Raw genomic sequence first — 16,345 nt, forward strand, 5'->3', positions numbered from 1 at the left:
CTTGCATCCTCTGTGACCCAATCCTTTCTCAAACACCAAGGGAGCCTGGCCTGAAGCTGAAGAGATTTTGGCTCAGTGAGGCCAAGGCAAAAACCGAGTCCCAGAGTTGGAGACTCTTTACTGAAAATGTCCCAGCCATGACTCAGGCCCACTAAAATCAGCAGGAGGGGGGCAGAGGAGGAAAATTGTGTCATAGAAGGTGAGAGGTGATGTCCAAAGAGGCTGGATCCTAAAACACAAGGGTGATATCCGAAGAGATCTCTATTGACTTCAGTGGAGTCAGGTTTTCATCTTTTCATCCTTCTCATATTAAAACCAACAATGAGAATTACATCAGAAATAAAGTGAAAGCCGGAAGAGATCACAGAGCTCAGGTACACAGTGTATATACTCTGGTCACCCTGCCTGTTCATAGGGCACTAAAATGGCTCTATGGCATATCAAATTAATATAAAGGGAGTTGTCACTGACACCCATACCTGAGCTGGCCTGCCACTTTCTACTATAAATGCCTTTTTCGCTTGCTTGTAACTTTGTCAAATTTCAAATATTCAGGTTGAAAATCTGCATGCCAGGTGTCTGCCTCACGCTGAATTTTGGAAAGTTTAAACCTATTGAATCAGTCATGAATATATTTTTTTCCCCGTCTAAGCTTGTTCTCTTTTTGCTTTGGTGTATTTCACAGCCCAATTCAGCGTGACCTGGTCACCCTGTCACTGCCATTGTGGGTGAGACCATTGTGTTACCCTGTCACCTGACCCCCAGGATGAGCGCTGAGAACATGGAGGTGAGATGGTTCCGATCTAAGTTCACTTCAGTTGTGCACCTGTATCAGTATGGGAAGGATCAATATGGGCAGCAGATGCCAGAATATCGTGGAAGGACGGAGCTTTTGAAAACTGGCATCACGGATGGGAATGTTTCCTTGCAGATTGTTAATATCAGAAGCTCAGATGAAGGACAATACAACTGTTTTGTTCAAGATGGTCCTTTTGATGAAGAAGCCATATTGGAACTGAAGGTAGCAGGTCATCAGCTCTTGTCTGTATTATCTCAGCCTGGGCTGCAGTTTTTGTTCTTTTCTACTGCAACAACTGTGACTAGCAACTTCTGAATTATTTCTGAGTAACACAGTGTGACTAGATTTCAGCACACGACCACATTCAGACACTTTGGAAAATATGCTGAAAACTTTCCCAACATTTTATTAAAGACATTTTCAGAATGGTCAAGAGACTTCCTTGCCCAAAAGATGTTCTTGATTGACTTCAAAAGGAGGGAGAGAAAGGAGGGAAAAGACTTTTCTAGGCAAATATATGCGTGGTTTACACTAGAAAAGTAGGTCAGCTTAACTATGTCGCTCAGGGATTTGAAAAATACACGCCCCATGAGCGACAAAACTAAGCTGATGTAAGTCCCCATGCAGGTAGGGCTGGGTCAACAGAAGAATTCTTCTGTCAACCTAGCTCCTGCCTCTCAGAGAGGGGTATTACCTGGGACACCAGGAGAAGTCCTGCCCTTGGTGTAAGTAGTGTCTACACCAGGGGTGGGCAAACTACGGCCCACGGGCCACATCCGGCCTGCAGGCCCGTCCTGCCCAGCCCCTGAGCTCCCAGCTGGGGAGGCTAGCCCCTCCCCTGCTGTCCTCCCCCCTCCCCTGGAGCCACGCCGCCACGCAGGCAGCTCTGGGGGGCGGGGCGGCGCGCTCCAATCGGGCCGCGCGATTCCCAGACACGCTGCTCTGAGCGGCGGGGTAAGGGCAGGGCCGGCTCCAGGCACCAGGGTTCCAGGCAGGTGCCTGGGGCGGCTGTTAGAAAGGGGCGGCGCTGTTCCCCTGGCGGCGGCAATTCGGCCTTCTGACATGGTCACTAGTGGTGGTTATTTAGGGGTGTAGTCAAAATCAGTTGCAGCTTTCTCATTGGCTGAGGCCTCATAAAGGTGGGGTGGGGGGGGAGGAAGAAGTTATGTATTTACCGCTAGCAGATGAGGCTGAGCGTTTGTCCCCTGCTGCTCTGACACAGGAACCATGGAGCCAGTTAGATTTATTTATTTATTTTAAAAGAGAACAAACAAAATGTTTATCCAATATACTAAAAAATGTCTTTTTGAAAAATTCATATCCCATTAGGTATTTAAATGAAGTGGCCAGATTTCCAAAGGTGTTCAATGCTCCCTTGCTCTTGGGTGGAGAGGACAATATCTCGCACTTATTCAGTGAAATTATTTTAAATATTTGTTCACATGTTTTCCTGTGTCCATGCATATTGGGAATTCTGAAATTCCAGTGTTCATTTATCCCTTCTGTATGAGCAAGTGATCTCGAGTGGGAGTAATAGATCCACAATGTATCACTCATCCTTTTAACTTTCAAGTTACCCCATTGGTTTATCACACATTTATGTAATTTTCCTCTAGGTTTGGGCTCCAATCCTCTCATCTCTGTGGAGAGTCACCAGGATGGAGGGATCCGGATGGTTTGTCAATCAGCTGGTTGGTATCCAGAGCCCAAGGTTCTATGGCGAGATCTCAGTGGGCAAGAATTACCATCACTTTCTGAAGCAAAATCCCTTTTTGAAACAGAAAATTCTATTATTATAAAAGAACGTTCAAACCAGAACCTGTCCTGTTTGATCAGGAACACCGTTCTCAATCAAGAAAAGGAATCAACGGTTTATATAGCAGGTCAGTTACCAGCTAAACCCACACACTGAAATCACCTCCATCAGAAACAAAACAAACCATAGGAAACAAAGAACTGAAGCATGTGTGGTGCATATTTTACAACCTACCTAAAAACAAAGAAGTTCAGAAACGGGAACCTTAACAGGGTCACAACTCGGGCAATCTGATTGCCTTAATTTTGCACATTCAGAGTTATCAGAGTTTTGGATTTCATGTAAATTTAATCTTAACTCTGATACTCCTGAAACTCTTTCTTTAAAAAAAAAGAGAGAGAGACTGATTTTTTAGAAGAAATATTCACCAAACCTTGAAAGAGTTTGTTCCTAAAAACTTAACTTCCCCTCAGTGATTTTTTTGAATGTAGCAATTTTTATACTATGGTTTGTTTGCTACCTTTTCTATAAGTGAAATGCCACCAAATGATGTGGGCTTGTTTCTGTTGACATTCAATAGGACTTGTGCTCATAACTCACTTTGCCTTTGTCTACACACAAAAGCTGCCCTGATTATCTCCTGAGTTATTGATGAAACCCCTTGTTTGAATGCTCTTATTTCAGATTGAATGTCCTACATATTTAGCGTAAGTCAGTTCCTTACTGATTTATACTAAATGGATAAAGGACACTATTAAGCTGATTGACAAAACCTTAAATTGTAAATCAGTTTAGTTAAATTGGGGCAATCCTCTTACATGTTCAGCTGTGGAACCAATGTAAGAATGACTGAATGAGTTATACCAATTTCACGAAACCAGTGCACAAACCCTGTGTGGAGAAGGCCTTAGGCATGTTTGAAATGCCCACCCTGGCTAGATGATGTAAATGCTGTAAACACAAGAACAGCAAAAGAAGATGAATCAATTTGTAGCACTTAATGTTTGGTTTAATTGCAATTATGATTCATCGAAATAATTGGGGAAATGATTAGTGACGCACCAAAATATTCTAATGACTTCTGCAATTTCTGAATGTTGCTGAACAGTGAGGACCAAATTGTTTGCTGGCATAATTCCACTGAAGTCAATGCGGTTTTGTGAGAAGAGAATTTGCCCCTGAACTCAATAAAGCTCTGAAAAGCATGAATCAAACCAGGCCTGTTCATTCACTGGTTAATCAGTGCTAAAGCTGTGTTGGTTGGAGTAATTTTTAAAATCAGGTCTTGGTCTTTTATGCAGCATTGGGGGGTCATGTTTTCACTCTTATCTCACATACGTCCTGCTGGGAACTATTTATGTATTTACGTGCAATAGGAAAAACATTAGTTTTGTCCCTGCTTCCAAACTAATGCAAATCCTGGTGGGGTGTATTTTTCAGATTCCTTTTTCCCGAGGGTGAATCCATGGATGGTGGCTCTGAGTGTGATTCTCCTGGTTTTGTTTGGTTTCATTGGCCTCACTGTTTATCTATTTAAAATAAAAGGTAAATGTCACAGGTAATTTAGTGAAATTAACAAGAAATTTTCTTCTAATAAATGGAAAAAGGGAAGAATGAAATTTTACACTGGGCCAAGCAGGGGAAGCACGGACCTACCCTGTGCTTCCCTCAGCAGCACAGGGAAGAAAATGTTACTAAGATTCCCATTTGCTCTAGGGGGCAGTGATCTTCATCAGCCCTTTACAGGCACAGAATATTTCTCCCCCAGAACTGCCTCAGTTAAGCTGAATGGAGCACTTGGGGAAGATTGATCCAAAACCTTCTCCACTCCTCACTCTTTTCTGCCCACTTTCCACCCAACTGTGCAGTTATTCCTCCTCAATCCCCATGGACTTTGGGAATTAGTTAATGTCTTTTTCCCTCCTCTAATAAGTAAATATTTTGTACAGAGTTGGGTCCCCATAAAGATTGTGTGTTGTTTTATTTTGGGAGCAGTTGTCTGTGATTTCATTTACTGTTAAAAAGAAATTGGAATGAGACAAAGCCTGGCAAATTTCATCCCAATAGATAATATTAAAAAAATATACACAGTAGAAAAGAGGGTTCTGAATAGACATGAGCTCCGAGCCTTAACCTGAGTTCTGACTATGGTGAGAAACAAGAAGTCAGAGATGGAGAAGGGAAACCTTTTTCTCCTGGTGTAGAGAACATGAAACCCCTCAAAGGCTCATGAATTGTATAATCACTGTGCAACTTTCACGAAATGCAGACAACTGTATAACCAAGGCAAAAATGCTCCTAATAATTTATATTTATTTCTGTTTATTTTTAATGGAACGGGGTGTAGAAATCTGTAAATGTTGTGCTCTTTCCTCCAACAAGTAAAACTTTTGTCCAAATTTGTCTCTTCATAAGGGTATTTCTTTGTTTATCTGTGAATTTTTGGGGTGGAGTTTTTTTAACCAGAAAAAGATGAAAGCCCAGATACTGCGTCACTAACATCAGTTAGATCTTTGCCATTGACTTCAATGAGTGGAGGATTAAGCACTGAAAGCACAAGTCATATCGTTAAAAAATAATGGTGATAATTTGAGGGCCAGAAATTCCAGTCCGCAACCCCAGAGCTCCCAGCACAGTCAATGGGAATGTGAGAGAGAATACAAGGAAGCAGGATTGGGCTCTAATGGCTAGATTTTTAAAGGTATTTGGTCAGTTAACTCTCACTGAAATCAATGAGAGATAGGCTCCTCAATGCCTTGAAAAATCAGACCCTAATTCCATAAGAAATTCAAAACTTTCAGAATTGTAAATCCTTGAAAATAGTCAGTTACTGTTGGACACTGAACTCTAGTGTGGCCACATGGTTAGTAAAACATGAATGAAATGTTTGGTATTTAGGGGCCAGGCGTTCATATCATCAAAACACTCCTTGAAATCCCCATTAACTGGAAATCTTCTTAAATAACTTGTATTTAAATCTGTTTGCTTTATTTCATTTCTTCAGGGAAACATCTTGGAGAAATCAGTAAGTTCAATTTTTCTCCACATAGAACCTTTTCCATTAAGTAGTTTGCTGTTTATTATTTATGATGATAATTATTAAAGAGAAATCAATTTGAAAATCACATGAAATATCAGGGATAATATTTTGATAATTATTCAGTATGTGGGTAAGAGAAAACCAGAAAGAAAATGTTCTTTGAAATGTATCTTCTCTGAGGGTGAAATCCACATGGTGCTGGAGGCACCATGACATGGGGGACCAGGAGGACTCTGTGCCCTCAAATGTCCTCTTGCCTCATCTGACAAGTAAATAATTTGGTCCAATGTGGATCTTGTGTGTAATTATATTGGAGGAGGAGTTGTTCATTTTTTCATTTAATGTTAAAAGGAAATTGGGATGAGATTAACCCTGATCAATTTCACCCCAAGTGGTAATATGAAAAGTGAGGCACGATGTTCAACTTTCACAAAACTCAGACAACCGTATATCCATGAGAAAAATGCTCCTAACAATAATTTATATTTATTTCTGTTTTTTAGGGAAACGTGATACAAAAATCAGTAAGTGTTGTGCCCTTTTCTCCAACAAGGAAAACTTTGTACTAATTTGTTTATTCGTGTTTTATTTTTTAAAGGAGAAAAACATGAATGCCCTGATGCTGCACCACTAACATCACTTAGAGCTGTGCCTTTGATTTCAACGAGTGTAGGATCCAACACTAAATGCACAAGTTACATCACTAGAAGAATAATGTTGATAATTTTAGGGCCCAATATTACATTCCGTGCACATCTAACGCTCCCAGCAAAGTGAATGGGAACATGTAATATGCAAGGCAGCGGGAATGGGCTCTAAGGGTAGCTTTTTAAAGGTATTTGGACACCTAATGCCAATTGAAATCAGTGGGAGTTAGGAACCTAAATACCTTTAAAAATCTGGCCCTAATTCCCTAGGGAATTCAAAACTTTCAGAACTATAAATCCATGCAGATAATGAGTTATTTTTTGATACTTTACTCTAGTGTATACACAAAATGAGCCCAAATGTCCACACCCCAATTTTCCAGGCCCCCAGCCCATGTCTTGTGAGCCTAGTTAGCTGCCATGGGTCAGTTGGGGGTATTCAGCTGCTTTGTAGCCACACTCTATGGGGCTTCGCAGGTGCTCCGTGTCCTAGATGATCTTCAACGTGAACTTGGTAAGTGTTTCTATTACTCGAATGCAGCCTTTTCCGTGCTATTGAAACTATCTCTGGATCTATCAATCTCTCACCCTTCTGCCAGGTGGAGTCGGCAGCACCAAGGACTGGGTGCAGTGTGAAGGGTTCCTCTTAGCAATACAAAGCAGAAAAACCTTAAGACCCCACCCAATAATCTGGGCAAATTTCACTCCTGAGCCTCTATAATGGCCCCTTTAAGGCTTATAGCGGCACAGCCGTACCCCTGCAGCTGCCCTGCAATGGGCTCTCCCGTGTAGCCGCTCTATGCTGACCTCCCACCAGCATAATTTAATCACCCCCAACGAGCGGCAGTAGCTATGTCGGTGGGAGAGTGTCTCCCGCCCACATAGCACTGTCCACACCGGTGCTTTTGTCGGTGAAACTTTTGTCAGTCAGGGACATGCTAGTGTAGATACAGGATAAGAGACAAAACTTCCCACTCACCCGCCCTGAGTATAACAAAAGAAAACTTTTATTACAAGGCAAAGGGAACCCAGCATTGTTTTGGGGAAACACCACAGCCATGATTCAAAAGCATGTGACCCTAAGCAAACACCGCTGGGCACAATACATTGGTCAGTGTCCTTTGCCTCAGTTTCCTACCTTGCCGTGTGAAAATCCAATGAGCGAATGACCTGTAACACACCACTCCCCTCTCCTGCCGCTGCAGCCCACTCACAGATGGTTGTTCTTAATCAGCCAAGACCCAGAGTTCAGAGGTGCCCTCACATGGATTCACCTCCCACCTCTGAAAGGCATCTGTGTGTGTGTGTGTGTGTGTGTGGTGCTGGGGGGGACATTGAGCAAGGTGTCTGCTGCTGCCTGCACCTCTGCAACTGGCTTGCTGCTGCTGCTCTCGCTGTCACCACTGGCCATAGGTGCCGACAGCCCTGGAGCACCCACAAGGAAAAATTAGCGGGTGCTCTGCACCCACCCACAGCCAAGCTCCCCCCTCCCCCCAGTGCCCAGTGGCGGCCTCGCTGACCAACTCTTCCCCTTCCCTCCCAGTGCCTCCTACCTGCCGCAAAACAGCTGTTTCACGGCACTCAGGATGCTTTGGGAAGGAAGGGGAGGAGCGGGGATGTGACATGCTTTGGAGGGAGGAGGGGAAGAGGCAGGGTGGGGCTGGGGACTTCAGGAAGGGGGTGGAATGAGGTGGGGTGGGGGCGGAGCAGGGGCCTCTGTAGCCTCCTACCTGGATGGCTCACAAACAGCCTCCACTGGGGCTGGATTCTTTAATTGATTTGCAGATTAAAACCAAGGCCTTAGACTGGCATCAGAAGGGGACTGGGAGCCAGTGAAGGGACTGGAACATGGGCCTGATGGGTTCACTGTGGCCTAAGCCCTGGAGAAGGCCGGCAGCTGCATTCGGTACCAGCTGGAGCCTTCACACTCAGCTGTGGATTCAGTGATCGACAGTAACCCGGCCTGGCGGTGGCAGAGGCAGGGATCACTGGCCAGATTCTTGCTCCCAGGAAGAGGCAGAGTTTCCTAGGGCAGATTGGTGGGTAGCGATTGATATATCGGGGGGTCACTTTATCCCATCTAGTGTAGACACGATACATTGATCCCCGAGCGCTCTCCCGTCAACTCCAGTTCTCCACTGCTGCGAGAGGCGCAAGCGGAGTCGATGGGGGAGCAGCAGCGATCGACTCGCCACCGTGAGGACGCCGAAGTAAGTCGACCTGAATACATCAACTTCAGCTACGCTATTCCTGTAGCTGAAGTTGTGCATCTTAGGTCAATCTCCCCCCCTTCCCACCACAGTGTAGACCTGGGCCTAGTGAGCTGGGATGTTTAGACACTGATGCTACCTGGTCACCTAGTCTTTGCACCTCGACTTTGGTGAATGGGGGCTGTACAGATTCAATGAAATGAAGGGCAGAGTCTCATCTCGTTCTTCAAAATGTGTCCTTTCTTCTCATTCACTTTGCTCTTGCCCGGGTTCAGCTTAAGCCAGCTGCTCTTCATCCCAGAGCCCTGGTGTTCCTGCATTCGCTCAGCTGAGTTCTCATCCCTCTCTCTGTGTTTGGTTTCAGACTGGAGAAGAAACATCGTCTGCCCAGGTAACTACAGCTCCTATTGCATCGATATCCAAAGCTTCCCTGCCCTGAGACTTCCAGTCCCCTTTTGTCATACAGTTAATATTTTACACTAGCTCTTTGGGGCAGGGATGGCTCTGTACTAAGGTGAAAAGACTCAAAGATTTGTGTGGCCAACGTTGTGATTTTGGGCGCCTAAGGAGCTCTTTTGTGCCCACTGGAAGCTCAGAGGATTCTCAGCGAGATGCTGTTAGAGTCCCTGATGGGGCTGGAGGCTCAGGGCGGGAGGGGTGGAAAAAGGGCTTAGCCGGGGCCAGGTTAATGTCTAGGCTGCTCATTTCAATTTTCAGAAGCCCTAACAGGGTTGCATGTGCCCAGACAGCTGCTGCTGCTGCTCTAGCCGTGGCACAGGTACATGGCAGCCAGCAGGGCTTAGCACATTCACTGCACACAGACCCCCATAGGTCACACACAGAGATACCGAGACCCCATCACACACTGACTGCAACCCCCCAGACACACGGCAGGATCCAAGCTGCATGAGAAGCCAGTAAGGGCACAGAGAGAGCCAGTGTGCGCTCTGGAATTCCTTGGGGAAGATGCGGCAGGAGAGGAGTGGTCTGGGGAGGGGTGAGGTTAGGGAGTGGGAGAGGAATAGAGGGATGCACAGGGGATTTCGGGAGTGGCCCTGTGAGGAATGATTCTTCTTCCAGGGGCCACAGCTGAGGTTGGCTAGTCAAGTCCAGTGAAGGCTGTGAGGTGGTTCGGAGGGACCTCTCTCCTGCCAAGCTGTGTGAAAGGGAAACCTGGTGGGATATGAAGTGCCCTGGTGATAAATGAACATATCATGGAGGGAAAAAATTGAGCGACTCATTCACATTACAGGGTTTGAAAATAAGTGCATCAGCAGCTCAGGGCTTGGCTACACTGGCAGCTGTAGAGCGTTTTGGGTTAAACCAGCCTTCGGAGAGCGCAGTAGGGGAAGCGCCGCAGTCTGTCCACACTGAGAGCTGACAGCGCAGGGGCGTGGCCACATTGGCGGCGGCATCGGGAGCGGTGCATTATGGGCAGTTATCCCAGCATTCAAGTGGCTGCAGCGTGCTTTTCAAATGGGCGTGGGGTGGGGTGGAGTGTGTTGTGTGTATGTGGGGGGAGAGAGAGTGGGTTTTGGGGTGCTGAGAGTGTGTCAGCACGCTGTCTGTAAGTTCAGACCCCGCCTCTCTCTCCAGTTACTCAAAGCAAAGAGCAGCTGTTTGTTTTTTTTCTCCGAGCTGATAATCAGCCGGCTCCGAAATGGAGCTTCGAAAGGGCCACTTCCGCATTCCAGCTGGAGTTCTCAACAAAGACAAGAGCGGTCACTTCAGTTAATGGGATGATGGGACGTTTCCGGAGGGCAATCAGAGCGCTGTAATGTTACTCCTCGTCCACACTGACGCTGCAGAGTCTCACCCAATACGCAGCAAACCTTATCCCTGCCGGGGAGGTGGAGGACCAGCCGCGCTCTAGCCAGGGAGTCGGAGCGCTCTTCGTGCCTTGCCAGTGTGGACGGGGAGTGAGGGAGAGCGCTCTGGGCGGCTCTATTGCGCTATAACGTGCAGGTGTAGCCAAGGCCTCAGTCATGCAACCTGGAATTCACTGTGGCCAGCTTGACAAAACCCTCTGCTCACTGCGCAGCTCTGGGGAAAAGGTCAAACAAAATCTGAGAATCCATAAAAGGGGGATGGTGAACAACATGGAGATATTATACAGCCGTTATAGAAATCAGTGTTTTGCCCTCATCGGGAGTACTGTGTTGGGTACTTCTCACCCCACCTCAGAAAGGGTACCGAAGAAGAAAAGGGGGCTCAGAGAAAGGCAATGAGAATCAGCACAAGGAGAGATTGAGAAAACAGGGGATTTTTACCTTTAAAAGAGAGGCACAAGAAGGGACATGATACAAGTACAGAATATTGCACAACCCCCCTGAACAGAAGATGATTTAGGTTGAAATGTAAAACACTTGGTAGTTAGGAAATGCCAGTTTTATGCTGCCCTGTACGCCCTTAATTCTCACCCCTTGTGCATCCATCCTGGGCAGTGAAAGAATGAGGCAGGGGTCCTGTGGCAAAAACAGTGTGTGATCATGGAATTGGAGATTGTATCATAAAACACACACACGGGACACCGGCTAATGGGCCAACCCCAGGGACACAATATGTTGCCAGAGAACAGCAGGGTAGCGGGAGTGGAGAAAGGAGCTTTACAGGTAATAACAGCAGAGGTGAAAGGAAGCCGATACGCCCTGGTACGGCCCTACTGGCAAGCCGCAGCGGTGAGTTATATGGGCTCATGGCTCCAGCAATATTGAGGGCCCGGGGGCCCGGCTCCACCAACGTTCGGGGCCAGGTCTCCCCCCCGGCCCCACCTGCCTCCCCCCCCCATGCCTCCCGCGAGTGTCCCCCGGCCCCCCCTTGTTGCCCCCCTTGCACCTCCCTGGGCCCCAGAGCAGAGTGTCCCTGTCTCTCCCCTGCAGCTCCTTGCTACCTCCCTGCATCATCTGCTGCCGCAGGGTCCTAGTGCCCCCATTTCACTAGTGGCAGGGCAGGCTGCCCTTCCCCTGCCCTTCCCGCTCAGACCCTTTCATTTCCCGGCGGGACCCTCCACCAGCACAGGCCATCCCTGCCCCCAATCACCGCTCCTGCCCCATGCTGGGCAAGGGCTGAGTGAGTGAGGGGTGTGTGTGTCTGTTAATATGTGTCTGCTGAGTTAGTCTGGTCTTTGCCAGAGTCAGACAGGAAGATGAACCATCCAGCTTTGGAAATTAACAAGAGAGCAGAGGAATATGAGCCAAAGAAATGGACACACGTTATTTGCTTTTGCTCATTTTTGCACCACAAACCACATGCTTGCCAGAGGGTTTTCTTTATCTTTTGCTTGTGCTAAGAATCAGTGGACTAAAAGAGACATCTGTGCTGGCCACACACCCAACTCCTAAACTATACAGCACAGGCTGGGACGGGACAGATGGGTCAGTGAAGGAGGTAAAAGCCTGAGCAGTAGATCAGGGTCCACAGGCTCGGGAAGGGTAACATGGACATGAGTTTGGTGGTGGGGAGAGAAGACTGGACTGAGACTCCCAGGATCCTTTGGGAAATGGGGCCTTGGCACTTTGGGGATTTTGAAAATTGTACTCCAAGCCAACAAGCTCATGCTCATTCTCGATCTTTAGTTAAGGAGGGTGACCCCTGACCCCAGTAGACTGTCTGCAGGGACAAAAACCTGTTACAGTGGACAACTCGGAAGGGAAAATATCAAATCTTCTCCTATGCCCCAGCCTTTATATCATATTCACAGGAGCCAAAAGAAAACCTTTTTCTCCTATCCAGGGCTGCCGACGGGGGCGAAGGGGAGACAAAAGGGGCAACTGCCCTGGGGGCTGGAGATTATTAAGGGACCGTGGCAGTGGCCAGAGCTCCGGGCCCTTTAAATCACCGCCAGAGTCCTGGATGGCAGGCCAGTCAGCACTGAAGGGCTGGGTGACGGAAACTATCCCTCAATTCTGTTGGCAGCTCTGCTCCCATCCCTTTTAAAATTCCCCTTCATGCTTCAGGCCTACTCCCATTGAATTCCAGGGGAGATTGGCCAGCCACATGAATGGCAGCTGGACCAGGTCTTTGTTAGCAGGCTTGCAGTGTCACTTCAGAGTGTCAGAAGGGAAAGTCTAATTTATGATTATTAATAATTATAAAAGTGATAGAAATCCTGCTAAGGAAAAAAAGAGTCTGTTAAAATTGTAGCCACTGACAGAGAACTGCTCACACGTGTATTTGGGAATTGTTTACTTTATGATGAACTCTACAACTTAGCTTTTTCCCAGTGTAACATTTTATACGCATAAGGGGCCACTCAGTCATTCCCAGAACGCTGGACATTTCCAGACTGTCGGGATTGGTTTGGGCCCACCCGTGTCACCCCATCCTCATTGGCGTGATGGTGCATGTGAGGTTATGCCACATGGGGGACACCATTTTTCAGAGATGGAGGGGGCGGAGTGATGTCCCCCATCCAACACTGGACAAAAGCAGATCCATTTTAGACCCTGTGCTGGATAGCGGACAAACCTCTCAAACAGAGGCCTGGCCATTTTAATCCCAGATGAGTGGCCTCCCTCTATACAACACTAATTTCTGTTCATATGCTTGTTCAGATGAGCACTCATCTCTGATTCTGTGTTTTCAGGGCTGGGAAGTTCTGCACCACCTGTACAAGAAGGTAACTGAAGTTCAGATTCTATCAATGTCCCAAATGTTAGAACGTTTTGCTTCTTTCCCCTGACGGTGGCCGTGGGAGGGGAGTTCATTGCTCAGGGCAGAGCTCACAAGCGTCCTGCATTTCACAGCACGTCGGGAGGGGAGGGAGGTTGTGTAGCCATGGCCTGACATACAGCAGTAAATCCAGACACTATTGTGTCTACTCCTCCTGTCCCTCCTCTGCCTTCATGTGCAGTGCGACGTACAGAGCTTGCTGGGCTCACTGCCCAGCCTGGCTGCAGAGCCACTGACATGTCCTAGCCCCTATCACGGGGCCAAAGACACAGCTCCTTCTACCCGCCAGCTCAACAGGGCTGTTTTTGCTCACATCCCCCTCCCTGCATGGGGGCCAGAGCCATGGTCTGTGGAACAGGAGCAGACTGAATTATGGGTCTGTTCTTAAATGCCCAGCAACTGAGGATTAAAAATTCAGAGTTTGGAAAGAGAGGAAATGAAGTGTAAATGCTAAAATTCAGAGATTAGAGAGAGAAACAAGATATTTCAAGTGACAAAATGGGGAGGGGAGGAAACAAAATATGCCCAGTTATGAGAACCCTTGTGCTAGAGTACAGGGAGAGCACAGTGGGAAATCATGAGAGTGCAAAGAGGGAGACACATCGGGATTGGGAAGGGCCCAGAGATTGAGGGATGGGGCAGCATGTGGAAGGGTCTGGAGGACAGGCAGTGCCTGGCAGGAACAGGAGGGTGGGGAGAGCAGCAGGCCGTCAGCTGAATGGGGCTGGTGGGGAGGCAGTAGGAGTGGGGCAGGTGGAAGGGCCTGGAGGTTTGGTGATGGTGGCTCCTTGGAGGGAACAGGCTGGTGAGTTGCTGTTTTCACACTCCCAGCAAACTCTCTCTAACCTTTCACTTCCTGATGCCCTGGGCCTCTCCTGCCCCATCTCCTCCTCATCCAATATGGTTTTCTCTCCCCTCTGGGATCCCTTCCTTCATGTCTCCATTCACCTCTCTGCTTGCTCTCCCTCCTTCCCCTGCTGCTCCTTCTCCCCCAGCACTCCCCTTGCTCTCACGTAGGCTGAGGGTGCAGGGATGGGAGGCATCTACTCTCTCCCCATAGCAATGATCTCTCTCATCTGGGAACGTGGGGTTTAAGATGGGAAACTGCATGGAGAGGTGAGGCGTGTCAGTGAGCACTCAGGAGAGGGAGCTCAGTTTCTCAACATTCTGTGGGCCCCCCCATGACACCTCGGTCTCTAGTCCCCTCCCTGGAGAGATGTGGAGCAGGACAGGAAAGAGCCTGAGTCCCAGACCTGGCTCAAGTGACCCTTTGGCTGCATGGCTGGTCCACCTCTGCCAGGGGCGTGACTCTCCGCTGCACTGTGCTGACCTCTCAGAGCTGCTCCCCATTCAGAGCTGAGGGGTAAATCCTGGAGGAAGGAGATTCCCTGAGTCACTCCCCAGCTGGGGCAGATTCTGTCACTGACGCCATCAAACCATCCCCCAGAGCCGAGCTCTGCCCCTCACACTCTGATTCTCTCTCCCCAGCGAATGTGACTCTGGATCCAGACATGGCTCATCCCAAACTCGTCCTGTTTGAGGATGGGAAAAGTGTGAGATGTGGAGACACAGAGGAGGATGTGCCCAACAAGCTTGAGAGATTTGACTATTGGGAATGTGTGCTGGGCTGTGAGGGATTCACCTCGGGGAGACATTGCTGGGAGGTGGAGGTGGGGGGTGAGGGATACTGGGCTGTGGGGGTGGCCAGAGAGTCAGTGGGGAGGAAGGGAGAGATCAGCCGTAGCCCTTATGGGGGGATCTGGGCTGTGGAGCAGTGCAGGGATCAGTTCCAGGCTCTCACCTCTCCTGTGACCCTCCTGCCCCTGAGCCGGGCCCCCAGCGGGATCCGGGTTTGTCTGGACTGTGACCGGGGGCAGGTGACATTTATCAATGCTGGTGATGAGGCCCCGATCTTCACTTTCCCGCCGGGCTCTGTCCGTGGGGAGAGAATCCGACCCTGGCTCCAGGTGGGGGGATCCCAGCTCCGTCTGTGTCCCTGAGACCCACAGCAGAGGGGTTTCAGAGTAACAGCCGTGTTACTCTGTATTCGCAAAAAGAAAAGGAGTACTTGTGGCACCTTAGAGACTAACCAATTTATTTGAGCATAAGCTTTCGTGAGCTACAGCTCACTTCATCGGATTCCTACTGTGGAAAGTACAGAAGATATTTTTATACACACAAAGCATGAAAAAATACCTCCACCCACCTCACTCTCCTGCTGGTAATAGCTCATCTAAAGTGATCACTCTCCTTACAATGTGTATGATAATCAAGTTGGGCCATTTCCAGCACAAATCCAGGATTTCTGCCCCCCCCCCCCAACCCACTCTCCTTACAATGTGTATGATTGCCCTAAAGAAAACTGTTCTCAGTAGCTGGGGATCTCCTGGGCAGGCTCCTGCGGTCATTAAAGCTCCTTCTCTGCTCCTTTTACTTTGCTATTTTGCAGCTACTTACTGTAAATAAACCATTACAAACAATTCTTGTTTCTTCCACTTTAATGTCCCACCTGCAGGTGCTGGGGGCAGCGTCATGGGATTTGCTTCCAAACTTGGTTGTGTCCCCGCAACCCCCACAGGGAATATTGTGCCCCTAGGAAGAGACTTTGGGTTTTACTGGGATGAGACACTCTCCAGCCTGTGCTGGGTCTCTGTCCTGTGCACACCCGTGTCAATCAGGAATTGCTCAGCTGCGCTCTGCAGAGAGGTGGCTGGTTGCACAGGGGACAAGCCATGAAGGGACTCGGGTGTTGCAATGCTGAGCATCACAGTTAGTAACTTTTAGGCAGCGAGACAATCACAGGAACAGCAGCACTGTGACCCTCAGAGCTGAGTCAGGGGCCTGAACTCCCGAGATAATGCATGGGCAACACAGGCCCCTTTCCATGCTATTCACAAAAGCCAGCTCAGTAGGCGGGGAGCCATGTAAGCTAACCAATGGGAGATGCCGACAAGGGGGGAAGGGGTGTCCTAAACCACAACCATCTCACAGATAGGTGCCTAAATCTGGGCTGCTGAGGGGTGTCTGTCTCTACTTGGCAACCCACAAACAGGAACCCACCCCCTGACATCCGGGGCCTCCAGTCGCGGCTGTTGCCAGTGCCTGGTAGTGCTGGCAGCGGCTGGGAGCCCTGGGCCCTTTGAAATCGCCCCAGCAGGCTGCAGGGCTCCTCGGCGCACGCGCTGGAAGGGTGCAGTGGAACATTAGAGGAAGGAGAAGCCC

General features: G+C 48.5%; 1 protein-coding gene and 1 pseudogene across 1 annotated transcript; both read left to right on the top strand.

Annotated features, from left to right (window-relative positions):
* Positions 1-16,345, top strand: part of LOC140897512 (zinc finger protein RFP-like) — a 79,683-nt pseudogene that overhangs the window by 40,305 nt on the left and 23,033 nt on the right.
* Positions 707-15,369, top strand: LOC140898061 (butyrophilin subfamily 1 member A1-like). The gene is made up of 8 exons (XM_073311519.2): positions 707-1,028; positions 2,416-2,682; positions 3,996-4,100; positions 5,560-5,580; positions 6,099-6,119; positions 6,736-6,756; positions 8,817-8,843; positions 14,612-15,369. Exons 1-8 carry the CDS (start codon positions 767-769, stop codon positions 15,121-15,123), a joined length of 1,236 nt encoding a protein of 411 aa, XP_073167620.1. The 5' UTR covers positions 707-766; the 3' UTR covers positions 15,124-15,369.

Source organism: Lepidochelys kempii, chromosome 14 (assembly GCF_965140285.1).
Source record: "Lepidochelys kempii isolate rLepKem1 chromosome 14, rLepKem1.hap1, whole genome shotgun sequence".
Taxonomy (NCBI): domain Eukaryota; kingdom Metazoa; phylum Chordata; order Testudines; family Cheloniidae; genus Lepidochelys; species Lepidochelys kempii.